At 52.2% G+C, this 23,007-nt stretch overlaps 11 protein-coding genes across 11 annotated transcripts; 6 read left to right on the forward strand and 5 right to left on the reverse strand.

The window, feature by feature from the left end:
- Positions 1–1,045: 1,045 nt before the first annotated feature.
- Positions 1,046–1,887, reverse strand: BJX67DRAFT_312726 (uncharacterized protein). Its single transcript, XM_071027169.1, has one exon. The coding sequence runs from the start codon at positions 1,753–1,755 to the stop codon at positions 1,162–1,164; it is 594 nt and encodes a 197-aa protein (XP_070881150.1). The 5' UTR covers positions 1,756–1,887; the 3' UTR covers positions 1,046–1,161.
- Positions 1,888–3,017, forward strand: BJX67DRAFT_312600 (uncharacterized protein). Its single transcript, XM_071027167.1, has 3 exons — positions 1,888–2,539; positions 2,598–2,681; positions 2,742–3,017. The coding sequence occupies exons 1-3, from the start codon at positions 2,020–2,022 to the stop codon at positions 2,897–2,899; spliced, it is 762 nt and encodes a 253-aa protein (XP_070881151.1). The 5' UTR covers positions 1,888–2,019; the 3' UTR covers positions 2,900–3,017.
- Positions 3,018–4,047: 1,030 nt separating this feature from the next.
- Positions 4,048–4,751, reverse strand: BJX67DRAFT_375489 (proteasome maturation protein; the record flags this gene model as incomplete). The annotated part of the gene is made up of 3 exons (XM_071031702.1): positions 4,048–4,112; positions 4,224–4,653; positions 4,749–4,751. The coding sequence occupies 3 exons, from the start codon at positions 4,749–4,751 to the stop codon at positions 4,048–4,050; spliced, it is 498 nt and encodes a 165-aa protein (XP_070881152.1).
- Positions 4,752–5,051: 300 nt separating this feature from the next.
- On the forward strand, positions 5,052–6,011 carry BJX67DRAFT_366969 (mitochondrial 37S ribosomal protein uS12m). The gene is made up of 3 exons (XM_071030461.1): positions 5,052–5,488; positions 5,590–5,690; positions 5,769–6,011. The coding sequence occupies exons 1-3, from the start codon at positions 5,089–5,091 to the stop codon at positions 5,832–5,834; spliced, it is 567 nt and encodes a 188-aa protein (XP_070881153.1). The 5' UTR covers positions 5,052–5,088; the 3' UTR covers positions 5,835–6,011.
- On the reverse strand, positions 6,012–8,300 carry BJX67DRAFT_366971 (glycosyltransferase family 15 protein). Its single transcript, XM_071030462.1, has 4 exons — positions 7,857–8,300; positions 6,988–7,800; positions 6,644–6,932; positions 6,012–6,584 (listed from the first exon to the last, which is right to left on the reverse strand). The coding sequence occupies exons 1-4, from the start codon at positions 7,905–7,907 to the stop codon at positions 6,331–6,333; spliced, it is 1,407 nt and encodes a 468-aa protein (XP_070881154.1). The 5' UTR covers positions 7,908–8,300; the 3' UTR covers positions 6,012–6,330.
- Positions 8,301–8,799: 499 nt separating this feature from the next.
- On the forward strand, positions 8,800–12,070 carry BJX67DRAFT_366973 (deadenylation-dependent mRNA-decapping factor PAT1). The gene is made up of 4 exons (XM_071030463.1): positions 8,800–8,989; positions 9,084–9,143; positions 9,218–11,297; positions 11,364–12,070. The coding sequence occupies exons 1-4, from the start codon at positions 8,977–8,979 to the stop codon at positions 11,485–11,487; spliced, it is 2,277 nt and encodes a 758-aa protein (XP_070881155.1). The 5' UTR covers positions 8,800–8,976; the 3' UTR covers positions 11,488–12,070.
- Positions 12,071–12,753: 683 nt separating this feature from the next.
- On the forward strand, positions 12,754–14,389 carry BJX67DRAFT_312847 (NAD-dependent epimerase/dehydratase family protein). The gene is made up of 4 exons (XM_071027172.1): positions 12,754–12,961; positions 13,025–13,259; positions 13,337–13,793; positions 13,856–14,389. Exons 1-4 carry the CDS (start codon positions 12,933–12,935, stop codon positions 14,248–14,250), a joined length of 1,116 nt encoding a protein of 371 aa, XP_070881156.1. The 5' UTR covers positions 12,754–12,932; the 3' UTR covers positions 14,251–14,389.
- Positions 14,390–14,472: 83 nt separating this feature from the next.
- Positions 14,473–16,013, reverse strand: BJX67DRAFT_366977 (putative oxidoreductase). The gene is made up of 2 exons (XM_071030464.1): positions 15,758–16,013; positions 14,473–15,706 (listed from the first exon to the last, which is right to left on the reverse strand). The coding sequence occupies exons 1-2, from the start codon at positions 15,932–15,934 to the stop codon at positions 14,528–14,530; spliced, it is 1,356 nt and encodes a 451-aa protein (XP_070881157.1). The 5' UTR covers positions 15,935–16,013; the 3' UTR covers positions 14,473–14,527.
- A 4-nt stretch (positions 16,014–16,017) lies between these two features.
- BJX67DRAFT_366979 (putative G-patch domain protein) lies at positions 16,018–17,005 on the forward strand. Its single transcript, XM_071030465.1, has one exon. The coding sequence runs from the start codon at positions 16,126–16,128 to the stop codon at positions 16,894–16,896; it is 771 nt and encodes a 256-aa protein (XP_070881158.1). The 5' UTR covers positions 16,018–16,125; the 3' UTR covers positions 16,897–17,005.
- Positions 17,006–19,851, reverse strand: BJX67DRAFT_366980 (Sec1-like protein). Its single transcript, XM_071030466.1, has 7 exons — positions 19,624–19,851; positions 19,513–19,550; positions 19,356–19,443; positions 19,146–19,292; positions 18,890–19,092; positions 18,373–18,839; positions 17,006–18,319 (listed from the first exon to the last, which is right to left on the reverse strand). The coding sequence occupies exons 1-7, from the start codon at positions 19,652–19,654 to the stop codon at positions 17,227–17,229; spliced, it is 2,067 nt and encodes a 688-aa protein (XP_070881159.1). The 5' UTR covers positions 19,655–19,851; the 3' UTR covers positions 17,006–17,226.
- An 80-nt stretch (positions 19,852–19,931) lies between these two features.
- On the forward strand, positions 19,932–22,997 carry BJX67DRAFT_312952 (ATP-dependent RNA helicase SUV3). The gene is made up of 3 exons (XM_071027173.1): positions 19,932–20,360; positions 20,425–21,533; positions 21,588–22,997. Exons 1-3 carry the CDS (start codon positions 20,196–20,198, stop codon positions 22,675–22,677), a joined length of 2,364 nt encoding a protein of 787 aa, XP_070881160.1. The 5' UTR covers positions 19,932–20,195; the 3' UTR covers positions 22,678–22,997.
- The last annotated feature ends 10 nt before the right edge of the window (positions 22,998–23,007 follow it).

The following is a 23,007-nucleotide window of genomic DNA, read 5'->3' on the forward strand; positions in this document are numbered from 1 at the left end:
CTCCTTGACAGGCTTCACACATCGCACGTGCTGGGCGCCGTTGCTGCGATTGCACGCATCCCGCTGACTGATTCCCTGGTTGGCTGGAATCTGGCCGGAGAGATTGTCCAAAGACGGGAGTTTTGGCGCGGTCAAAGTTTTATCGTACACTAATCCCGTTTAGGATGGCCCTCGGTCTGGATGTGGTCACCATCGCCTCAGGCCGTTCCTCTCTTGCTCATGAGAACAACCACTGACGTCAACATGAAGTCTGCATCTCTCCTGTCTTCGAGGTCAAGTCCTTCAAAAATCAAAGAAATCTTGCATTTGATAAGCACATGTCTGCCCTGACAGGGTGGAATCGTGTACTTCTCTGTGCGAGAAGGTGTGTCTGGGAGACCCAACCCTGCGGACCTGATGAGGACTCAGGGAATAATAATGATGCTTGTTGTTATACTTATTATTACTTCTTCACCTGAGTAGTCTTCCGATCATTGATCATTGGCAAGTTGGGGCCTTGCCCAGGCACTTCCAGCCAAGCCCAAACGTGGCAGCGACACCACTACTCATGCATAACATGCAAGCTATCCTTGGCGTGTGCGCGTGAGCGTCGAAAATTTCTCTGGAGTTGTTTCTCGGTCAACGAGCATGGGATTATTTTCGACTCGTCAACCTCACCGACAGCTCTCTCGCCCCATCCACCCATCTCATGTGACGAGTCCGCCTGTCGAGATACTACTGAGTCCTCCGACCGCCGAAAAGGCAGACGCTCATGGTTGAGGCTCGACGTGGCTGGGACAAAGCGCCTCTCGCGTTCAATTTCGCAAAAAGGAAACGCTGTCCCTCACCGTGGACCTCCCCAACCTCATCACCTCCCGTATTCGATGATCCGATGTTTACACGATCTTGATGATCAGCTGCTGTATCAGACCAGAACAATGGGGTACTCATTAATGGATGTTATCAAGTAGGCTCCTGCGCGTAGGTAGCTGGGTACTTTCTGATAGTCGCGAAATTGGCTGGGGACGGTTATCCGGAGGAGGACATTGGAGCATTAAGCTTCAACTAACCGCTGAGATTGCAGCGCAAACAAGCGACCGGGTGTTAAGTTGGCTAGAATAGTACCAATGGGCTGTGGCTTGCTCATCTGGCTCGATGGTCAGCATACCCAATGGTTAGTATTTATATAACCCGCTGTGTAGTCGTGGACCTTTTAGGAGTATAGTCTTTCTGAAGCAATCCTATCCTCACCTTGAAATAACTCAGTGATACTCGGCCAGATCTTGCCCACTGGCCGTAAAATAGATCTGTAGGCGCATGCGAGTGCAACAAAGCTTTCAGCCGCCTCCTGGCTGTCTCCGCGTGCGAGGAAGATCGGCAGCAAATGGAGGCCTGCCTGCATGCGGGTGGGTGGCCAGTCTGAGCATCTCGGCGTCGACTCTTGTACACGTCGTCCTCTAAAGTGCAAGACAAGGAAAAATTGAAATGTTCAGCCATCAATCGTCGTTTTCGAGGAGAGATGAAACAATAAATACAAATCAAAGCCTGGCTCGAAGACTGAAATTGGGTCGCCCGCCAACCAAACCGGATCGTCGGCTGCTCCACTCGCACTACTTCTCCTCCCTTTTGGCTCTCAACTCTCCAAGCCTGAGACCGTCGAGACACTCTCCTCAGACAACTTCTCTCCCACCACCTTCTCCGCTTTATCCTCTTCCTCCCCGCAAGTAACTCCCGCCTCTCCCACGGATTTTCCGATCGCATGGCCCCCGTCTCCATTCTCCGACAAGCCTTCACATAGCTCGCCTCCGGATTTGGGTTCTCTCGCCCCCATTCGGTCGGCGTCCTTTCCCCGTCTCAGGCTCAGATCGTTGTTTCAGCCGCCATTATCTCTACTTCGGCTCAAACAACAACCCCTATTCGAAGATTATAGTCCGAGGATTGTTGGCTATCAACTTTCCAATACCACTTGTCCTGTCTGCCTTCTAACGGCGTCCGGATTGCAACTGTACCTCCCGGCTTGGAGTAGCGAGCGATCAGAAGATGGCATCAGAAGATCACGCGCAGTCGGATGGTCCAGGCCCTGCCGCCACCAGCACTGATAACTCGACCCCTACTGCTCCCAACTCGTCGCAACCAGTTTCCAGCTCTACCTTCGAAGCAAGCGATAGTGCTGTCAACTCCTCATCGCTCACAACCGCCCCGCAGGACATCACTGCGACAGGCTCAAATACGAGCACCGCGAATGGCGACCAAAATCCCATCACCACTCCCCAACAGCAAAGTACGATAGAAGATCTTACAACGACCGTATCGCCAGAGACAGAGGAGCAAAAGATAGCAACAACAGCTTCTGAATTGTCCTCTGGTGCAGCCGCCAATGAGCCCGAAGCCTCCGGACCGACCTTAACGATCGTCTTACTGTTGATTACAGGCACACGGCATCCTTTCAAAATCGATGGGAACTACTTACGGAAACGAGGTATTAGCGTGGATAATGATGATCCTTTTGCTATGAGCGTATACACACTCAAGGAGTTGATCTGGAGAGCATGGCAAGATGGTATGATATGCAAATGATGAGCTCAATGGCATGATGACCACTGACTGATTCACCGCAGATTGGGAGCCCCGGCCATTGTCTCCCAGCTCCATTCGCCTAATCTCATTTGGGAAGTTACTCGATGATAAATCTCCGCTTTCAGGTATGTGGTACTTTGCTCTACCATGGTTACAGTAGGCGTGTTGTTGACAATGTGCTCTAGACTCCAAGTTCAGTCGTGACGCACCAAATGTAGTGCATATGACTGTCAAACCCCAGGAGATCGTCGACGAAGAGGATGCGAAGGGCACGAAGGGCCAGTACTCTCGCGATCGTGAGGCCAGCGAAAGGAGCCCGAGGTGCCGCTGTGTTATTCAGTGAAGGAAGGACCTATGTTCGACCTTTGTATAGATATGGTTTTTCTTTGGAACTTGCCCATACCGTGACGGACGCCGCCTATTGGGAACACCTTTTCGACCAATCACCTCCAGCCACTTTGCGGAGGTGCTCGTAACCAGTCCAACCGCACCCGTCTTTGCTCATATTTCCCTCGACGCTTACTTGACAGCCGTCCCATTCATCAACGCCAGCCTTGGCCATCACCACGATGCTTCGGGATGAGGTGCGACGCCTTTTCAACCACTTCTTCATTAGAATCACCAGACAGAGTTCTGGATTGTTCACTTTCCTTTCGAGCGTGCTGTTGTCATGTGTCACCGTGGGTTGGTCTCATCCTAAGATGCATTATTTTGCAGACTGTCATAACTGACTTGACTGCATCCCAGTACTTACCATACCCATATTTCTATCTTATATACCCCTCTACCCTCCCACGCCTTCTTACTTCCTCCTATTTCTGGCTGTCGTCTATATTCGAGGATTTCTTGGATTCGAGTCATATATCCTGTGGTTTTCGCCAGGTTCGTCAGGCCAACATTCAGCATGTTTTCTTCGTCACTTTAGGCATCATTCTTATATTTCCTTGTTTTCCTACTATCCTCTATTTCTTAGCTGCTGTCGTTTCATCTGTTTACCTCCTGGCCACTTCGGCTAATGTACCTTGGTTTTTGGGGAACCCAAACACTCGACCGCAGGCCTAGCTAGCTTTTGGCGAAGTTAAACCAAAGTTAGACCCTCGGCTCTTGGGAAATTTCTGGACCCCATGTCACTGGCACCGTGAGGCGGGCAAATATAGTGTGCTAGATAGCTACACATCCAAAATCAATAACTGGACAGCTCACTGGGTCTCTCTTATTCCTACTAGCAATGCATGACGAAGGGATTATCCTGAACCTAACGTCTTTGGCTACAATTCGCTCACCCCGGCACGGCTGGGACCCCGGATTTATCCGCGGCTGACCTCATCGACGGGGATGGGGAGGGTCCTCCAGAAGTATTTTCCGATTGTGTTGTATTGTATTCACCGATGTATCGTAAGAAACATGCAAGAAGAACTCGAAGTGTCAAGCGAATCCATTAGAGAATAAAATCCCATTCCTGCCGGATAACCGTGACACCACATCACAGCCTTAATCCATCCGCAACCGCTTCTCCATCTCGTCATGGAAAGTAGGTGGCTCTCTGAACTCGTCTCCTAAAGCAACGGAAATCTGGTTAGCGTTATATCCCCTCAGAAAAAAAGCCCATAACCGCACAAGCCGCAGAGATCACACAAACAAAACAAAGAGAGCATGAAAAACCATACCCTTAAACACATCCTCCCACCCAACCTCCGTATCCCTCCCCCCTAGAACAAGGATATCCTCATGTATATTGCCCCCCTTATTCCCACCAAGCACAGCAGGCGTAAACGTCCCATCGCGAACAATCTTCAGCTCCATTCCGCGGCGGATGGGCTCCGCAATCCCGTAAGCACGACGCAGGGACTCCATCTTCAGTGTGTCTTGGGTTTGGCGCCAGGCCAGGAGGCGGGCTTCTAGTGGGTGTGTAGAGGTTGCTGGGCCTGATTGGGAGGAGGGAGGGCCACGGGGCGCTTGGAGGGTTACGTTGTTGCGGAGAGTATCGGGGAGGCCCGGGGCTGAGGGGGCGCCTTTTGAGGCTGGGGTATTGGGGAGCCGGGAGCTGGTATTTGAGGTTGAGGTTGGGTGGGCGGGGGGAGGTGCGATGCGGAGGGACTATTGTCCAGAGAGTTGTTAGCTTTCTGTCCTGGTAGGGCGAGTGTGGGTTGGATGTGGTTTGGTCAAGGATCATGTAGTCAGACTGGACGGACCATTGTGGGATATTATCGGGCTTTGAATGGATATCGGATACTAAAAAAAATGTTTCTCGGTAGAGTTCAATCAATCTATCTCTCAGAAGATAGAAGGAGGAATGCTGAAAGGGGGTTGAGCTGGAGTTGAGCAACTTCCGCAGCGAGTTCAGTCAGCCAAGGCAGCTCCAGAATGGCGCGGCCAGCTCCTGGGGAGACCCGGACGAACCAACGCCGCAACTAACAGCGAGACTATCACGTGATTCATAATGTCGCTGGAAATTGACTATCTCCTGCGCGAAACTGACAGCTTCATCTTCCAGGAGAATTGTCCACAACAGTCTAGTCGCAAGACACAACAATGCCGTCTCTATTCTCCCCACTAGCCCTCCGCACCCTGCGGACGCTCGTCTACCGCCCAACTCTTTCCGCCGCTACAAAATCCGCCCCCCGATTTCAACCAATCTTCCGAACACCCGCCGCCGCGCAAGCAATCGCGACCCCGAAACCCTCCCTCGTCAGACAATTCACCACATCTCCATTCCGCCAAGCAACATACAACCAAGTCCGTCGCGGGTGTCGAGTCTCACAGCGCGCCCGCCGCTCTCGGTCCCCCGCGCTCGTTGGCCGAGCCCAGATGAAGGGCGTCTGTATGAAAACTGGTATCACGAAGCCTAAGAAGCCCAACTCCGGTGAGAGGAAGACGGCTAGAGTGCGATTGAGTAGTGGGAAGGTTGTTACTGCTTATATTCCTGGTGAAGGTTTGTTTCCCCACCCTTTCTCCCATCAGTATTTCGATAGCTTTTGTTCTGGGAGGTGCTCTGGGTGAGTTAGCAACTGTACTAACGGAGCGGATGCGAAGGCCACAATGTTCAGCAGCACAGTGTTGTTCTTGTTCGTGGCGGCAGAGCGCCGGATTGCCCAGGTGTGAAGTATCGTTTGGTTCGGGGGGCTATGGATTTGGTATGCTTGTCCCTATATATCCCGACTTGTGGCCTTTTAAGTCGCATTGGTTCAGGCTCTAACAGTGGGTACGCATAGGGTGGTGTTTCGGCTCGGTTGACGAGCAGGTCGAAGTATGGTACCAAGAAGCCCAAGAGAGATTAGATATCCAGTTATGGGGATTGAGCTTGATTGGCATGACTTGTCTTCTTGAATGGCGCCCTCGTATTATCTCTTGGGATTTGACTTTTTCGTCTGTACGATTAACACTCTGATTATCCAGCCATGCAACACTATATATGCTGAAATATTATTTTAAATTAGACCGAAGGCCAGGGGTTACAGGGTCTGTAAATGTCCATTTATAAGAAGTCATCTATAAGAAGCACAGAGAAGCCTCACAAATGAAGCCGCCGTTTGCCCGGGCGAAGCAGAAACACTCCCAATCCCGAGTTAACATAAACTCCAAGGGCCACGGATACGTCATCCATATATGCAAGACACAGCCGAAGCAAACCCGTACGCCAGGAACCATATGCGTCGTAAATATCATGGTAAATGCATCACTCCTCTTCGGCAATACCATGCCATTCCTGATAAGTTGCAAGATTTTGAGGGGAACACGAACGTCTTCTGTTGGAAAGAGGCAATATATTTCCTGTCATGACATTTGGCGTCTTTCTCTTTCCCACTTTAGCCTCTCTTCCTGGTAACGCTCCCAGAAGGTGAGGCTTTGCAAATACAAATGTCGGCCCTTTATCAGTGCCTGTGTTCGAGCGCGAGGGTTGATAGCAACGACACACGTGCCGGCGAGAGCTACCAGGAGGATCATTATTCCCAACACCGCCAGCCAACTGTACTGGTCTACCCCTGGTGGCAGAGGAATATCGTTAGCCTTGTAGTAGCGGGACAGGCCTATACATGGTACAGAGTTAATCGAACGTTCAAATAAATACGAGGTCGAGATCCCTTACACGACAAGTCCTTCCAGTCAAAGTTGTCCGATGGATCGCAGCTGCATTGGAGATCCTTCCTCAGCTGCTCATCGGGTGGACAATGAGTAAATGGGATATGGTAATAGGCAATTTCATCCCAGAAGTGAAGCTGCTCTTTTTTCAGCAGCAATCCAGCGGCGATCGAGTGGATAGGAGCATCTCCCCATCTCTCGTAGTAGAAACCACCTTGCCGGTCCAAAGACTCAAAGTACTCGAGGTATTCTTTGGATCTTAGCCAATCTAAGCTTCCAATTTCAAAATTCGACCACTGCAGGTCACCATTAGCTCTAGCGAACGGAGATAACCAACAGATGGACACTTACAAAGTGACAATTGTTGTAGGTCTTTCCCTTATCATCGCTCAGAAAGCGCATCGAGTTTCCTTCCGCGATGTGTTCCGGATGGTCGTCCATGAATCGCTTCACAGCGTTCCAGAGTGTTGGGATAGTGCCCTCATACTCAAACATACTAATCACGAAGCTATACTGCTTGTTGTTTTCCTTCATGAATAGGAATGGATCGTATGGGATGTCGCAGAATAATTCAACACCGGGCTCAACCCGCCAGTAGTACTCATAGTCCTGCAGTAGTGAATGACGAAAGAAGAACCCAGACTCATAGCGACACATGTGCCGGTAACTCTCTGAATGACCATATATGATCTTCTGATCGCGCATTTCTTCGCGCACCTCCTTTGCTCTTTCTTGGTCAATCCAGTCAGGATATGACCAGTGCTCAGGTGGGATTTCGCCAAATCGTGCAGTTCCGGACACTAGCGAGGTCGTGATGCGCTTGAAGTTGTCATCGAAGGGCTTATCGTTCAAGAAAACCCAGTCATAGTGGAAGTTACGATTGAAACGATCCTCCACCTTGCGAATAGCTTGCGCGATCTCCCATACCTCCGAATTGCGTGCCAAAGTAACAAACGTTGCGTTTGCACGACCACCAGGATGAGTGGTAGCAAACCTTATGACTTCACTGCTCGACTGTTCATTCTGTGACTGTTGTAGGACGCCCTCCGACGTCGGGGGTCTTTCGGAGAGTTGAGGCGACGCTGATGGGAATTGGTTAGTCGCAGGGCTTTGTCTCGTTGGTAGAGGGAGGGAGCTTCTGGAAAGGAGGAAAAGTGCTAATCCCTAAGAGGCCAGGGGGGTCAGTAATGTCGGATCCGAACGAATAGAATGAAACTGACCACGAATGCAAGTATAAGGTACCGTAGATACCTCCCCTGCCCTGGCAGCATTGTTGGACAGTTGTGCTATCAGAGCACCGGGCGTCGTCACCTCTGGATAGAATAATGGAGATGCCTATGCAGGCGTCTGGCCAATGCGGCCTCCGCGACGTCCGGCAAGCTTTATATGCCAATTCCAAGGCGGATGAGATTTTCGCAGAAGAACTGACATCCGATTCCAGTGGTTGGAAGGACGGGGACGTCGCAGCGATTGAGCGCCGGAAATCCGGTTGCGAAGAGCGGAAAATGAAATCGATAAGCTTGAGGGAAAGCGCCAGCTAAGGTCTTCTCCAAAGAGCCGTCGTCTCAAGAAGCAGCTACACGCAGCCGACCTTCTCTCTGTTTAAAAGCAGCCAGAGCGATTCCATAAAGGCCAGAGCGCATTGCACCGTCTCTGACGTGCTCTGGACAGCGCTGGGAAGCGAAGCAGTTCCGCCAAACTGGAGGTTCCTATTGGTTGAGCGGCGGAGCATACGTCCTGGTTCATTTGGACCGAGTTTCGAGCCCAGAACCCCCAACAATAGGGAATAATGTCCTGGTAGAAGTGATTTACTTATATAGTACCTTATCCCAGTCCGACTGAGCCTTTGTCAGGATCTTCAACAACAATGCTTCACTTTGCAAGAAACTTTCAGTCTCCCCTCTTTGTAGTGCCTGAGGCTTGGATCGCGACCCCATGTCTTGAGTTGGCAGCTGGCCTTTTACTCCCACTATAAGCTTAACTCAGTTTCCAAAGTTATTCAGTTCCTATAATCATGCATCTGTGGCTCTAAGTTCTCGGCAGCTCAAGGAAACCCAATCATGGATGATTGAGAGTTTGAGTAGTAGTCGCCTCAGGCAACGAGCCGAACCAAGCTAAGATATCGTGGCTTGACTTCATCCCGCACCACAATTGTCGCGAAATGCTAAATCTTCTCCCACCACATCCCCCCCCTCCCATCCACCTCCGCGTCGAAAATGTCGTTTTTCGGCTTCGACACAACCCTCCCGAGGGACAGAGCTCCTCAGGGTGGAAATAGGGGGATTTTCGACGCACCCGATCCCTTCGCTGAGGTTGCCCGCGCGAAGGCACAAGCGCACGATGCCGACGACGTGTAAGCATTCCCCGTCGCGTTATAGGTTTCGCTTGCCCACTAGTATCTCCGTATCTCATTTTACTAATGCCTGAGCTTCTTAATATGTCTACAGCCTCGATTTTGAAGATACCTATGATGGACTGGGAGACCAACTCGACGATGATCAAGATGTGTTCAACGAGGACACCTTCGGCGACTCCGGAACGGGCCCGGTCGGGAAGGACTTTGACTTTTTTGGGAAGACAGCGCAAGTTTCGGATGCCATTGGAGAGGAACAAGTCCGTTACAATCTCAATGCTCCTCGAACCCCTGCAGCTCCCGCACCCGGGACCCAGACCACGACTGTCGCCAGTACTACCGTCTCGCAACAGCCAAAACGAACCGGATATGAGAAGTATCAGGATCCCGGCTACATTCCCGATTTGCAGGCGAAGTCCAGCGTTTGGGGCCTGCCGAAGAAGTCGGAGCCTGTACCCCAAGCCGTCCCGCAGGCAAGGAAGATGATGAGCCTCGAGGAGGTGGAAGCGCAGCTTCGTGGCCAGGGCCCTGCGCAGGTACCGAGCGGCCCTCAAATGTCTCAAGCACAACATGTGTCGGAGCTACCTCATACTCTCCACAAGCCTCAGCAGGTCCACACCCTGCCGGAAGGTTTTCAACAGCCGCCGCCTGAGTTTTTGCAAGCACAGTTTGCGAGGGGTGTACCACCACAACTGTTGCACACCCAGACAATGGGCCCAGAACCATTTTCACATCCGGACCATAGGCCTAACCTCCCAATACACCCCCTCCAGAACCTGAATGCGCCGGCCCCACCCATGGGACCGTCTCTCCAGCATCAAGCAATCCCTCAACCCGGTCAGCACCCGCAGCAGCCCCTTCAACAGAGACCACCGCAGCAGGTTCAGCAGCATACTCGGGGACCCAGTGCGCAGCTTCCGTTGATCACCAACCCGCAGCAGTTGATGAATCTCACAGAAGAACAGCGTATTGCGTACCTGATGGAAGATGCAAAGCGTGCAAAGCGAAACCACAAGATTTTCCTTTTGTCCAAGGGCAACGGCCTGATGACACCTCAAGACAAGAACTTCATCACGCGTATCCAATTGCAGCAGCTAGTCGCGGCCGCTGGAAATGTTGCGGACAATGATTCTGAAGCTGTTTTGGCTGAGGACTTCTACTACCAGGTGTATAGCCAGATTCGGGGGGCTCCTCGGCAGCACCCGCACCAACCGCTTGGCCACTTTGCGCAAACCTATCTTCTCCAGACTGGAAATCGTATTGGGGGCCATGGATCTCGGAAACACAATCAAATTGCAGATAACCATATGCAGCGGATGCAACAGCAAGTTCAACGCGCGGTTGAGGCAGCTAAAGCGAAGCCCAAGAATAAGCAGCTTATTATTGAGGGTAGTCTAGGGAAGATTTCATTTGGGAATGCTAAGGCGCCCAAGCCTTCGCTCAATATTAAACGCCCCGAGAGCTCCGAAGGCGGCAAGGCCACTAAGAAGCCACAGGCTGATCTGAGCCTGAGTGACCACAAATCGATCTTGACCAATATAGAGGGCGTCTATAATACCCTGATGGAACTCGAGGATATGGAGCGCACAATGCCTCCTCCGCCTGATGAGGATGACACAGAAGCTATTCAGAAACACTTCGAGTGGCGCCAGAAAGTTAGCTCTCTCAATCAGAAACTGTGGCTGGGACTGAAGGTCTTGGAACCTATTGTACCCAATTCCAGTACCCCGCATCCTTTCATTGCATTCCTCTCCTATCCGAAGGGCAAGAAAGCCATACCACGCATATTTCGCCACATTGACCAGGAACAGCGGGTTACCATCCTCACCATGGTCGTCGTTCATCTCGATACTTTGGACGTTGTTCAGCGAGCGCACCCCGTTTCCGGCGAGACTCAGCCCCCCCTGACTGTTAGAGAAGCCGTCGACCTCTTCTCACAGGCTGTGATGCCAAGTCTCCTGGGCTACGTTAGTGAAGCGCCATTTCACATTATTATCGGTCTTCTCGGACTGGTCATCGCGCAGACGCATGTGCAATTCGTTGCTAGGACTCGAATTGGGTTAGGAATTCTAACGATGCTTCTCAGCCGGGCAGAAATTGTCAAAGAAGCTGGGCAAGCAAATGAGCGCGACTGGCAGCAATGGGTTGAAAAGTTCAATGTTCTATTCGACTCTCTCGAACCCATCTTTGGTGACATCTTCCCGGGCTCGATCAATACGGGTGATGATATGTATGTCTGGCAATTCCTGGCGGCCACTGGAATCGGCGCAAGTCCAGAGCAACAACAACGTTTAGTTATCGCTGTCAAGTAAGTATTATCTGTGATAACGTTTGTATTCTGGAGGGTTCGGATTACTAACTGCTAATTCAATAGGGATCGTGTGATGGAGACGGTAGCACACAGCAAGACGCTTCCGGCTGATATGGCCAGTCAACGACTTGGAAATGTCAACCTCTTCATGCGAGCCATTGGTCTAGATGTTGAGCTTCTCGGCTAAAGAAGCGCCAGAAATTGTGAAATTCGGTTTCACAAGGGGTCGGGTCTTTGGCGGCCCATCACATATATCTTCGCTATCGTGGCGCCACACCAGTCAAAGTATGAAACATATCCAGTGCGATTTGCTACCAAACAGACTCCAAACTGAGAATTCTGGCCTCTTGTTTCTTATACATATACGCCGGCGGGATTCGAAGTCCTAGGGACTTTCTATTGATTCCAGCGTCGGAGAGGGACGCTGGGAGAGGTCAAGAAAGACCGCTTTGGCTGACCGCCGTGTCGCATTTTGGCGTAGCACCAATGTGCGGATTGGCAATCTACGGAGAAAACTTTGTAACAATGTGCTCCAGCATGGGCCGTCTTGTGCTGCATGACGAGCCAGAAGTACAGCCGTAGCTAGCATTATTATCTACTGTTTCGTCCATCAAAACATGGCTACCTTCATTATTTCACCAAGATGCCCGGAGTGGGCATAAAAGCGACAGCCAATTTAGCTCCTCTAGCACGGCGCATGTCAATTGTTTGGGAGTGTAGCAGCGACGCACGTTCCAGCCGCGGAGTGGATTTGAGGGCCAGGCAAAGCCCATTCGACCGACGGACGATTTGAGGGGCTGGGACCTGCAGACTCACTTTATTCCGATCTGTAACTGGCTCCCGAAGAATTCAGACCCTGGGATCATGCTCTCGGGGACATCGGCCCACCTCACGGGTGGATCATGACCCGTCAGGTAGCCTTGTGCCTGGAACCCAGCGCTATAATTGGGAGTGGCAGGAGGCCCGGGGCAGCATGAGAGTTTCCCGTTCCTTTCGCTTGGCCCGATTGACCGATCAATCTGGACAGACCGGCCATGCCAAAGTGATGCCCACAACAGCACCGAAAGAGCTGCGAGGGGGTGGGTTGCTGCGCTTCGGTCCAAGTGTATTTCCAACTTTCTACGGCTTGGAATCCTGTCAGAGCAGAGATTTCGTCGAGAAATTAATCAATCTGGAGTGGATCGTCGTGCGTTGCAGAGGCGTACGTATGCCACCGATGTTTGAGATGCCGATCAATCAAGGCCACATCCGCGCCGTGGACGACGGGCATTGAGGAACCTGGATCTCAGTTGTCGAGGAGCAGCGAGGCAGAAACTCTGGCAAACGGCAGAATCACTTACCTTTTGCTAACTTTGTTTGGTTCGAAATATCCCAATTGGTTGGATGGGAAGTGTATACTGGAACCCTGGAGGGGGCAACTCGGAGGAGCAAACCGCTGCCCCTCCAAGGCTCTTTTTTCCTTCTCCCCCACCATCGATCCCTTAAATATCCCGCCATCCCGCACCGTGTCCCTCACCGTCTTTCTTCATCCGTCCTCGCTGCTTTCTTCTCTTTCGTCTTCCCTCTTCTTAATTCTCACTCTTGTCCTCTCAAATCAATTGTACGCCTCCAGACTCCAATCATCCTACCACCATGCCCAGTGGATCCGTTCTTGTCACAGGGTACGCGCAAAATCTGGACAACTGTACCAGCCAGGCCGGCTAATTTAACCTTCTATTTCGCAGTGGGACCGGCTACATCGGCTCCTTCACCACCCTCGCTCTCCTCGAGGCTGGCTACAAGGTTGTCGTTGCCGATAACCTTTACAATTCCTCCGCAGAGGCTCTCAGGCGCATCGAGTTGATCTCCGGCAAGAAGGCCGAGTTTGCGCAGGTCGACATCACCGATGAATCCGCCTTCGACAAGGTCTTCGAAGCTCACCCCGACATTGACAGTGTTATCCACTTCGCCGCTCTGAAGGTACGCCTTGACTGAATATCGGCCCCCGAGTTTTGCCTCGTTGCGCCGCAATTGCTCATGATACAATCCCGCGATAGGCCGTTGGAGAGTCTGGCGAGCGCCCTCTAGACTACTACCATGTCAATGTCTACGGTACCATCTGCCTCCTCCGCTCCATGGTCCGCCACAGCGTCTACAACATCGTCTTCTCCAGTTCCGCTACCGTGTACGGAGATGCGACCCGTTTTCCTAACATGATCCCCATCCCCGAGGAGTGCCCTCTAGGCCCCACAAACCCCTACGGCAACACCAAGTTCGCTGTCGAGACCGCTATCACCGACGTCATCAACGCTCAGCGTAACAACGCTCTCAAGGCTGGGAACGAGGCCGAGGCCAGCAAGTGGAACGCTGCTCTGCTGCGGTACTTCAACCCCGCTGGTGCTCACCCGAGCGGTATCATGGGCGAGGACCCCCAGGGTGTCCCGTACAACCTGCTTCCTCTACTTGCGCAGGTTGCTACCGGCAAGCGCGAGAAGCTTCTCGTCTTTGGAGATGGTGAGTTTGCTTCTCGCACGCGCCTAGCACATTAGATCTTCTCAGCTGACATACCCACCCAGATTACGCCTCTCACGACGGAACCGCCATCCGCGATTACATCCACATCCTCGACCTCGCGGACGGCCACCTCAAGGCCCTCAACTACCTTCGCTCGAACAACCCCGGTGTGCGCGCCTGGAACCTGGGTACAGGCCGCGGCAGCACAGTCTACGAGATGATCCGTGCCTTCTCCAAGGCCGTCGGGCGCGACCTGCCTTATGAAGTTGCTCCCCGCCGCGCCGGCGACGTGCTCAACCTCACGTCCAACCCAACCCGTGCCCACAACGAGCTCGGCTGGAAGGCTCAGCGGACCCTCGAGCAGGCCTGTGAGGACCTCTGGCTCTGGACCCGGAATAACCCCCAGGGATACAGGCAACAGCCACCCGCCGAGCTGCTGGACCAGCTCAAGAAATAAGCAGGACTCAATTATCTTGGGAGTATTCGGGTGATCTACTTGCACTAATGCTAAAAGTGGAGAAGATAGATTATCGCATGGATAGCGGCATAGATTGAATGAGACGAATTTCCTTTTTTTCTATCATCGTTCTTTCTCTTCTGTATGGCTTGACTTGCTCCTAGCAAATTGTAGTTACAGATCGGCCGGTAAACTGTTTAAGCAGAAAGAGTTATTAATACCATACCGAGCGCTGCTCTGATTCTATATAGTATGGTCCGTATATGCTACTCGTTTATTATGACTTATTACCATTTCCCCTCCTACTCCTCCTCGACCCAGCCGTCTGCTCTTTCACACCACCACTAGATGCAGACTTCGAACCCGAAGCCGCCTTCGAGCTCCGCCCCATTTGCTCCTCCTCCTCCTTCTCCTTCTTCGCAAGCGCCCGCTTAACAGCACCCTCCTTCTCCATCGCCTCAATCTGCCTCTCACTAAGCTCCCACAACTGCTTGCCTACGCCGTCGTCCGTTATTTCCGTCCGCGCAAAGTCCACCTCCCGACACTCCTTGATCATCCACCCACCCTCCCCGCGCCCGAACCGCGCCTCCATAGCCGCGTACAGGATACTCTGTGCTCCCTGCGGCGGGGATTTAAGTACCAGCCACCAGAGCGGCCAGGTGAGGAGGTAGAGGAGGAGGCCCCATAGGGAGCCACAGGTAAGCCAGCGGCGGGTTCCCGGGGTGCGGCTGTAGCCTGGGTCGACGAGGATGACGCGGGTGGAGGGTGGTTGGCCGTCGGGGCGTTTGAAGGCGTTGAGGTGTTTTTGGAAGGAGTTGGCGAAGATCATGAGGGAGAGTTTGCTGAGGGCGAAGAGGGACTTTGGTGTTTGAGGGTTGCGGGTGCGGTTGGGTTTGGGTTTGGGTCTGGGGGTGGAGGCGGGTTTTCTGGATTGTTTTGTGGTAGTTCTGCTATTGGCAGTTGGTTTGTTTGGAGGGATTGTGTGGCTGTCTAGTTGTGAGAAGTCGAGTTTTGGGGCGGCGATGTAGCTTGAACAGGTTGTCATTATTATGCGGACGTCGCGGTGTGGTGGCTGCACTCTCAGGGCTGGGCTGAGGATGCTGAGTAGGTGGAAATTTGCGAGGTAGTTGACCTGCCATTCTTCGTCTATTCCGTCGACAGTTACTTTTCTCTTGGATGAGTTGGGCGATGCCGTGGTCGCACAGAAGACGAGCATATCGAGGCGGCGAGGAGGGACGTTATCAATCCATTTTGTCGCGAAGGTACGGATGGAGTGGAGAGAGGAGAGGTCGACCTGCTCTGCGTAGATGAGCTGATTGCCTGTGGACTTTCTGAGGTCTTCAATGTAATCGATGAGGAAGATGTCTGATTGCGACTGCTGGGTGAGGAGGATGACCTGGGCTCCGCGGGATGCGAGTTCGTAGACAACGCTGGCTCCTATGCCGGATGTACCTCCCTAGTCACGCTTTTTAGCAGGTATTAAAGGGGTTTCAAAAGATCAGCATACTGTCACCATCACGACTTTAGAGTGCATCAAGCGCTCCGAGCCATTTCGAGCACCGCCGAAATAGTACTTCAGAGCCACAATGAGCAGCAGCCATGGCGCGAACTTGAGAACCGTGTAGATATGAGGGATGGACGATAAGCCCTCAGTGATACCCTTCGTAATCAAGGGAATGGGCATCTCGACCTCTGGAATTGATGAATGAAGCCGAGAGAGCAGGAGGATCTGAGGGGAGACGACGCGAAGCTCTGGGAAAAATAAACGTGCGAAGCGCTTGGGGATCGGGAGAGCGGCCGATCTCCCGCCACCTCCAGAAATAGACAAACCTCAATTCCTCCGCCCAGTGCTCTCAACTCCACCGGCCGGCGGCCATGTCAAACTACGAGGATGAGGACTACTTTGTCCCGCTAGAAGATCAGCGAGTCTTCGGCGCGGGCATCACCAAGAAGCGCGTCCCCTTCGTGCGCTCCTCAGACCATGAGTTATCGACTCTCACCTCCTCCGCACCGAATACGCCCTCCGCCACGGGGAGCAGCATAGCAAATAAATATCTCTCTATTGTCATGCCGAAGCCCTCCACCTCGTCCTCTTCAGCCACAGCGTCAAGTTTACTCCCCCCGCCTGGAGCAACTCCAGACCCGACCCCCAACGACCGCAGTCGCTCCGCCCCTCCCTCGCCAACTGCAACGACAGCAACTTGCGAAATCTGCAACCTCCCCCTCCCCACATCCGAACCCGAAACCGATCCCCGGGCTCAGAGGAAACATGAATCTTCCCTCGTGCATCAAGTTTGCCTCACGCATTCCCATCCCCCATCCCACCTCGACCGCACCCGACACGGACTCCGCTACCTTGAGTCGTACGGATGGGATCCAGATAGCCGGTTAGGTCTTGGAGCTACGGGGCGAGAGGGTATCCGAGAGCCGCTCAAGGGGAAGCTGAAGGTCGATACGGTGGGATTAGGGGCTGTCCTTCCGTCACCCACGTCGACGGCTGCAGAGAAAAGGAAGACGGAGAAAGTTCAGAAATTGAACGCGAAACAGATGAGGAAGGGGCATGTGGAAGCGAGGAGGAAGGGCGAGAAACTGCGGGAGATGTTTTATCGGGATGACGATGTCCTGAGGTATCTTGGGACCGGGTGAGTTTTCTTTTAGGCTGTCTTCGATGGGTTGGTTCTCTTTTTCGGCGTTGGTGGTATGATGATTGGGTTGGCGGCTTTGATATTCTATGATACCCTTTTTTACTTCAACTACATTCATTCTCCAAGCAATAAAGTTGATATGATGGTGTATATGATGGTGTATATACATGTACGCTGTATGTGACGATTGAACATAAGCGGAAGAGGAAATAAACTTCGACTTGATACCGCAACGCCTTATTGCTAACAGCCGAACTTGAATGGTATCACAGGAGCGCAACTAAAATAGAACAAACGCATTTCCAGACGCCAAACGCTTCCGAAATGCATGCTAACGAAAGAAATGACGGCGCTTCTTCTCCTTCCCTTCTTTCGAGGGTTTCGAGCCCGAATAACTCGACGGTTTCTGGGAATTCGGTCCTAAGGACATCGCCGACATTGAAGCCGTAGGAGGCGCCGGAGAACGCGCGGGGCCAGTATTCTTCTGCGGTGCAGGCTGTGGGGGGGGATCTCGCTCGAACAAGTGCGCTGGCGCTGTAGGCTTGGGCCGTTCGGCAGGAATATCGAGACGACGCCTATCCGCGCTCAAGTCGCCAACTTGCCGCATGAACAGGCTGGGAGTAAGCATATGAGAAGTAGCGAGGAATACATCCTTTCTAAATGCTTCGGAAATCTCGTAGCATGCTCGCGCTTCGCCGTATGTGGCGCCTCCAGCCATGAAGACAATGATGCGCTGTCGTGGCTGCTCTCCCGCAGAGCGTGTTCGTGCCCAAGTGGGTTTGGCGCTTCGCAGAGAGGCCTGTGCCATAGCGTCCTGCTGTGCCGCCATGCCCTCTGCATCGGTCTGGGGCCGGGTGGGTGGAAATGTGGTGGGATCTAGCGTTCCGCGAACAAGATCTTCTAGCATTAATTTAAGGTTGAGATCGTACCGAGATAGGCTTCCTTCTTCCGATTCGGAGAGCACCGGGGGTTTCCTGGTAAACAGTGGTTGGACCGGCGGCTTATCATCTTTCAATGGCTTATCAACTCTGGTGCCGAGTAGGTCGAGATTCGATATCACATTCCCATCCTGTGGAGGAAGCTGGGCATGGGCCATGAGCTTCCTTATGTCTCCCGGAAGTAGCCCGTTTCTATAGATTATGTAGAGCAGTAAAAGTCTCAGTCTGTCCGCCCGGACAATAGCGTCATCGTCTAGCAGCTGCACAAGCTGAGATCCCAACCCTTTGGCCTTCTTGTAGTTCTCATCGAGGCCGGTTGCAAGGCATTGCTCGACCGAGCTTACTTCGATGAGTTTATGGTCTTGGAAGAACTTCATGCACTCTTCCGCCATATTAAGGTGGAGGGTGTATGCGTCCCTGCCTTCTTGAAACTCGCGGAGACCAGCCAGCATATCTTTAATCATGCCCACGGAAGCCTTGTTATTGCTGCCTCGAGTTAGTTGCGGTATGAAAAAGGAAACGAGGAGGTGAGAGGATACCCTTCCGCGAATTGAGGATTGGCTGCTCGAAATTTGGCAAAATCTTCCCCAAGTTTACCGAGCACATCTTTCATATGCATATGCCTGTATTCTACCCAGACTTTATCTTGGTCATTGATTTCCATATCTTTAACATCTTCATTAAAGGCGCCCTGGTTAATGATCAGCTTGTACGTGACTTTGTCGCCTTCTTTAACCGGGAGCAAATCGTGAACCATGGACTGGTATGTGAACTCGTGAATCAGAGGCGCGAACAGGTCCATAGAACGATCCACAACCAGGAGAACGCCACGCGGCCTCGGCGACGGAGGCGGGAAATCTCGATTAAATTGGGCAAATTGATCCAGTTCATCTTGAATGAATCGAGCCAGATGCGAACACAGGACACTGGCCTCGTGAGTAGGCGTTTTAGGCCGATAGTATCTGATTACGGGGTATTCCCCCAATGTCGCGCAGAGAGACACGGCCTGCAGTACTCGTCAAAAGTCGACCGCGAAGGAATGGGAAATTGTCCTACCTTATGAGCTAATATCGCCAGATGTTCGCGAATCAGGTGGTTGCAGCCAGGGTGGAAGAGGACCGGGAAACTCCACGGATCACGAAACGTGGCAACGCGCGACTCCCTGGGATAATAGTCGATGCTTATAGTTTGAAATCTCGCAAGTTGCTCCTGCACCATCTGCGATCGATCAAGCCTGGCTCGCAGCCCCGGGTCGAGAACTACCGAGCAACGTGAGAACAGGACCCGTTTTGCGGTACAAGGATCAACCAACATGAGGTCCACACTAAATACGACTTCTTATATCTCCTTCTCTCGAAATCGGCTAAGACGCAGTCGACAATATGTGGAAGCGCAGAGAGTATATAGACAGCTTCCATCGGCTGGTTGGACGGGCGCCGCTCTTCGATCTGTTCGATGTCTTACAGTACAGCGAGATCAGACCATGCACGCGGTTGATTATGGACAAGTAGGCCCAACTCACTGGTGACATTGAGATTGAGGATATCATCTTCCTTCACTGCATTATCGATCAATTTCCGACTGGCTTCATCCACCACCAGGACTTTCCACTACAGAATCCCATGGTCAGTTCCGTCATAGATCAGCAGGAGGGGAAGGCGGGGGTTCCTATTTCGCACATCGTCGCCTCCAGTAGAACGGATCGTATTCAGAATAACTATTGGAAACTGAAGATTAGCAGCTGAGAATAGATGCGAATTTTGCAGTATAATAGAGCTAAAGTAACATACTCTCCCGCTGGATGGTAAGTAGTGAGCTCATGATGGCAGGCCGGCAACCCGCAATAGGGTTACAGCTCCTAAACTCGCCCGAGAGCGGCGTCGACGACTGGCAACAAGACCGAACCGTGGAGAGGAGTGTAGAAGACAGACAACGACCGTCCGTTTCCCAACAGGGAGTCGTGGAGAGAGTGTGGTGTTTATGAAACGTATCAGTTGCTTCGGAAGAGCCGTGAATCCCCACCGGCTTTCCAGCGGTTGGCGGCGGCTCCAATAAATTCAATCAAACAGCAACGCGGTGAGGAGGCAACTTTTTCTGACCTTGCGATGCCCATCACTATTATTTCTCGCACCTTTTATCGGTCCACAATTAATTCAATACCTACGGATACCTTTGGCTTTCTCTCTACCGGACGCAGATTGAGGGCGACTTGATGCACTTTTATTTCGATTCTCTTGGTTTGGCGGTTCCCGCTCGTGAGCTTGCCTCATAGCTCCAGCCTCGCGCTGCGCTCCTAAGGGACGTCTTCGTCGATCGCTGTCTATCGTACCTCCTTTCTTTCTTGATAAACAGCGTAGGAGGAATGCAGCCATGGACCGGTCAAGGCAACCAACGCCTGTTTCATGTTCTCCAGGCTCCATTGTGTCTTCGCACGCGGACCTTCACGACGACATCGGCCCTTCAACGAACGAGACCAGCGAAAAAGTCAGAGCTTGTGGAGCGGAGGAAAAACAAGCAGCAGCCCGTTGTATGCCCTTTATATGTGTTTGCTAATCCTTTGCCCGCTGTCTACTGATCTTCGCCCTTCATAGACTAATCACAATTTCGAATCCGTACCACGTTCAATGAGAAAGAGACTCGCCACCACCGAATTCCCGGGAATCGTCACTACTACCCTTAGAGGCCTCAAAGAAGATTACACGCCTAGAGGGCCGGATGACGCTGAATCATGGGCAAAATTTGAGCGCTTTGTCTTGAATGCCTGTAAGGCGGATGATCGTCGATCGCGCGACAACCTGGGCTCTCTGCTCCAGCTCAAGGGCACACTCCAAACCGCTTTTCTCAAACACGGCATAGCGGGCTTGAGATCTGAGCTCGAGTTTCTCCAGTACTCGCATCACCTGAGCGCTCAATACTCAGAACCAAACCTCCAGCAACAGAAGAAGGTCGCTGACTTGCGATATCCCGCGGAGTGGTACCCACAGGCACGCGCCACGCAACGAACGATCCATTTACACGTTGGACCAACGAATTCGGGAAAGACATATCATGCTTTAAAGCGCTTGGAGGCGTCAAAGAACGGCTTCTATGCGGGACCCTTGAGACTTCTTGCGCAGGAGGTCTACCATCGCTTCCAGAGTAGCGGAATCCCTTGCAGTCTTGTCACGGGTGATGATGTCAAATTCCCCGAGGGTCAGACATCGGTCATTGTCAGCAAAACGGTCGAAATGGTCGACCTAGGACATACTTACGACGTCGGTGTTATTGATGAAATCCAGATGATAGCCGATCCCAAACGTGGGTGGGCTTGGACTCGTGCTCTACTGGGCTCTCGCGTTACAGAGCTCCATCTATGTGGAGAAAGCAGGGTTGTACCACTGATACGAGAGCTCGCAGCTCTCACGGGTGACCTGCTTGAAATTCACCGCTATGAGCGATTGAACCCTCTGAAAGCTATGAACCAAAGCCTAAAAGGAGACCTGACAAAACTTGAGAAGGGTGACTGTGTGGTCTCCTTCTCTCGACTTGGAATCCACGCTCTCAAAGCTAGCATAGAAAAGACCACGGGGCGACGGGCCGCCATCGTTTATGGAGGCCTGCCCGCCGAGATTCGCACTCAGCAAGCCAGCCTTTTCAATGACCCAGACAATGACTATGATTTCCTAGTGGCTAGCGACGCCATCGGCATGGGGTTAAATCTGTAAGTTTAGCCTTCTTTCAGCTTCCCAGGTGTGCTCTCTCTGACCACTTGAAGGAGCTGCAAACGAATCATTTTTGAGACTCTCGTAAAGAGGGTTCCCTCGGGCCTCACTCGGCTCACGGTTCCACAGATCAAGCAGATTGCAGGGCGAGCCGGTCGGTATCGGTCAGCAGCGCAACACAATAATGGTGGGAATCATTCTCAGAATGATCGGTCCAATGTTGGTTATGTCACCTCCATGGAAGAAGTCGATCTTCCATATATTCGTCAGGCATTGGGAGTTGAACCGCCGCCGCTCACTGCAGCGGGTATAATCCCCCCAGACAGTGTCTTTGAGAAATTCGCGGCCTATTTCCCGCAGAATGTCTCACTCGAATATCTCGTCAAGCGGTTATGTGAAGTATCGCAGGTCCACCCGTTGTTTTTCATGTGTGACCCTGACGCTCAAGTGGAGAATGCCGAAGTTATCGATTCGGTCTCCGGTTTACGAATTGCGGATCAGCTTACATTCATGGCGGCGCCCATACACAGTCGAGATGTGTCTGGGCGTGAGATAGCAATTGCATTCGCCCAGTGCGTCGCCGAACACACAAACGGCCGACTGTTAGATATTCCAGATCTCAATCTCGAGATTTTAGAAGAACCCGTGTCGGGGAACAAGACTTACCTGCATGAACTGGAGGCTTTGCACAGATCTGTGATCTTGTACACCTGGCTCAGTTTCCGATTTGGAGGAGTATTTACTGATCGAACACTGGCATTCCATGTGAAAGAACTTGTGGAGGAGAGGATGGTCAGAGCGTTGACCGAGTTCTCTGAAAACAAGAAACTCCGAAAGTCGGCCTCCTTGCACCGACAGATTGCTCTCCAGAAGCAGTCCCTTGAGAGGAAGCAGCTGTTGAGCGAAGCAGAGGCGCTCGGCCTCTCAGAAGATCTGAATGACTCGGAGGAGACCAGCGCATCCGTAGAGCTCGGGACCTCGGATGGGTTCGACACATCCGAGAACGAAGAGCCGACCGAAACCGATTCAGCAGACGACAATGATTACGGAGCAGCCCCAGAACCGCGAGCTGATGGCAATGAATATGGAGCTCCACCAGAACCGCGGGCTTATGGAGAGAACCCTTTTGCTATTCAACGCTAGACATGTAAGATTATCATTCACTGTACACTCACATCATTTAGAGCTTCTGTATTACTATTTTGGTTGGGCCGGATATTTGGATCGTGTACATTATTTGAGAGTAGATTTCTTTATTTAAAGCTCGGTGTACAGCCTCCCTCTGTGGTGGATGGCTCTTCGAGTTCTCAAGGTCGTCCAGAATGTTAACTCTGACACAGCAAGGTTAAGACTTGAGCCATTGGAGAACATCCACGGAGTCAATGGAGGTTCCTGCTACGTTATCTCAAAGAAGAGGGCAGCCCTCGACAAGAGACTGCTTCTTGTCTTCCTCAAATCCAGTCTGCCCCCCCC

This window comes from Aspergillus lucknowensis (genome assembly GCF_044049455.1).
Source record: "Aspergillus lucknowensis strain CBS 449.75 chromosome Unknown BJX67scaffold_72, whole genome shotgun sequence".
Classification (NCBI taxonomy): domain Eukaryota; kingdom Fungi; phylum Ascomycota; class Eurotiomycetes; order Eurotiales; family Aspergillaceae; genus Aspergillus; species Aspergillus lucknowensis.

Bases quoted from the DNA above. Each gene is read 5' to 3' on its own strand.
- BJX67DRAFT_366979 (XM_071030465.1), top strand. From the start codon at position 16,126: ATGTCAAACTACGAGGATGAGGACTACTTTGTCCCGCTAGAAGATCAG.
- BJX67DRAFT_312600 (XM_071027167.1), top strand. From the start codon at position 2,020: ATGGCATCAGAAGATCACGCGCAGTCGGATGGTCCAGGCCCTGCCGCC. The intron at 2,540-2,597 runs GTATGATATGCA...GATTCACCGCAG, and splicing joins CTGGAGAGCATGGCAAGATG to ATTGGGAGCCCCGGCCATTG. The intron at 2,682-2,741 runs GTATGTGGTACT...AATGTGCTCTAG, and splicing joins TGATAAATCTCCGCTTTCAG to ACTCCAAGTTCAGTCGTGAC.
- BJX67DRAFT_366971 (XM_071030462.1), bottom strand. From the start codon at position 7,907: ATGCTGCCAGGGCAGGGGAGGTATCTACGGTACCTTATACTTGCATTC. The intron at 7,801-7,856 runs GTCAGTTTCATT...CTGGCCTCTTAG, and splicing joins ACCTTATACTTGCATTCGTG to GGATTAGCACTTTTCCTCCT. The intron at 6,933-6,987 runs GTAAGTGTCCAT...GGTGACCTGCAG, and splicing joins CCTACAACAATTGTCACTTT to TGGTCGAATTTTGAAATTGG.
- BJX67DRAFT_366977 (XM_071030464.1), bottom strand. From the start codon at position 15,934: ATGCCCATTCCCTTGATTACGAAGGGTATCACTGAGGGCTTATCGTCC. The intron at 15,707-15,757 runs GTATGCTGATCT...AAGCGTGACTAG, and splicing joins CTAAAGTCGTGATGGTGACA to GGAGGTACATCCGGCATAGG.
- BJX67DRAFT_312726 (XM_071027169.1), bottom strand. From the start codon at position 1,755: ATGGAGACGGGGGCCATGCGATCGGAAAATCCGTGGGAGAGGCGGGAG.
- BJX67DRAFT_366969 (XM_071030461.1), top strand. From the start codon at position 5,089: ATGCCGTCTCTATTCTCCCCACTAGCCCTCCGCACCCTGCGGACGCTC. The intron at 5,489-5,589 runs GTTTGTTTCCCC...GCGGATGCGAAG, and splicing joins TGCTTATATTCCTGGTGAAG to GCCACAATGTTCAGCAGCAC. The intron at 5,691-5,768 runs GTATGCTTGTCC...GGGTACGCATAG, and splicing joins TTCGGGGGGCTATGGATTTG to GGTGGTGTTTCGGCTCGGTT.
- BJX67DRAFT_366973 (XM_071030463.1), top strand. The intron at 9,144-9,217 runs GTTCAACGAGGA...TTGGGAAGACAG, and splicing joins CTCGACGATGATCAAGATGT to CGCAAGTTTCGGATGCCATT. The intron at 11,298-11,363 runs GTAAGTATTATC...CTAATTCAATAG, and splicing joins CGTTTAGTTATCGCTGTCAA to GGATCGTGTGATGGAGACGG.
- BJX67DRAFT_366980 (XM_071030466.1), bottom strand. From the start codon at position 19,654: ATGAGCTCACTACTTACCATCCAGCGGGAGA. The intron at 19,293-19,355 runs GTGAGTTGGGCC...CTGTACTGTAAG, and splicing joins CCTCAATCTCAATGTCACCA to ACATCGAACAGATCGAAGAG. The intron at 18,320-18,372 runs GTATCCTCTCAC...AACTCGAGGCAG, and splicing joins AATCCTCAATTCGCGGAAGG to CAATAACAAGGCTTCCGTGG.
- BJX67DRAFT_312952 (XM_071027173.1), top strand. From the start codon at position 20,196: ATGCAGCCATGGACCGGTCAAGGCAACCAACGCCTGTTTCATGTTCTC. The intron at 20,361-20,424 runs GTATGCCCTTTA...CGCCCTTCATAG, and splicing joins AAAACAAGCAGCAGCCCGTT to ACTAATCACAATTTCGAATC. The intron at 21,534-21,587 runs GTAAGTTTAGCC...GACCACTTGAAG, and splicing joins ATCGGCATGGGGTTAAATCT to GAGCTGCAAACGAATCATTT.
- BJX67DRAFT_312847 (XM_071027172.1), top strand. From the start codon at position 12,933: ATGCCCAGTGGATCCGTTCTTGTCACAGG. The intron at 12,962-13,024 runs GTACGCGCAAAA...TCTATTTCGCAG, and splicing joins GGATCCGTTCTTGTCACAGG to TGGGACCGGCTACATCGGCT. The intron at 13,794-13,855 runs GTGAGTTTGCTT...ATACCCACCCAG, and splicing joins GCTTCTCGTCTTTGGAGATG to ATTACGCCTCTCACGACGGA.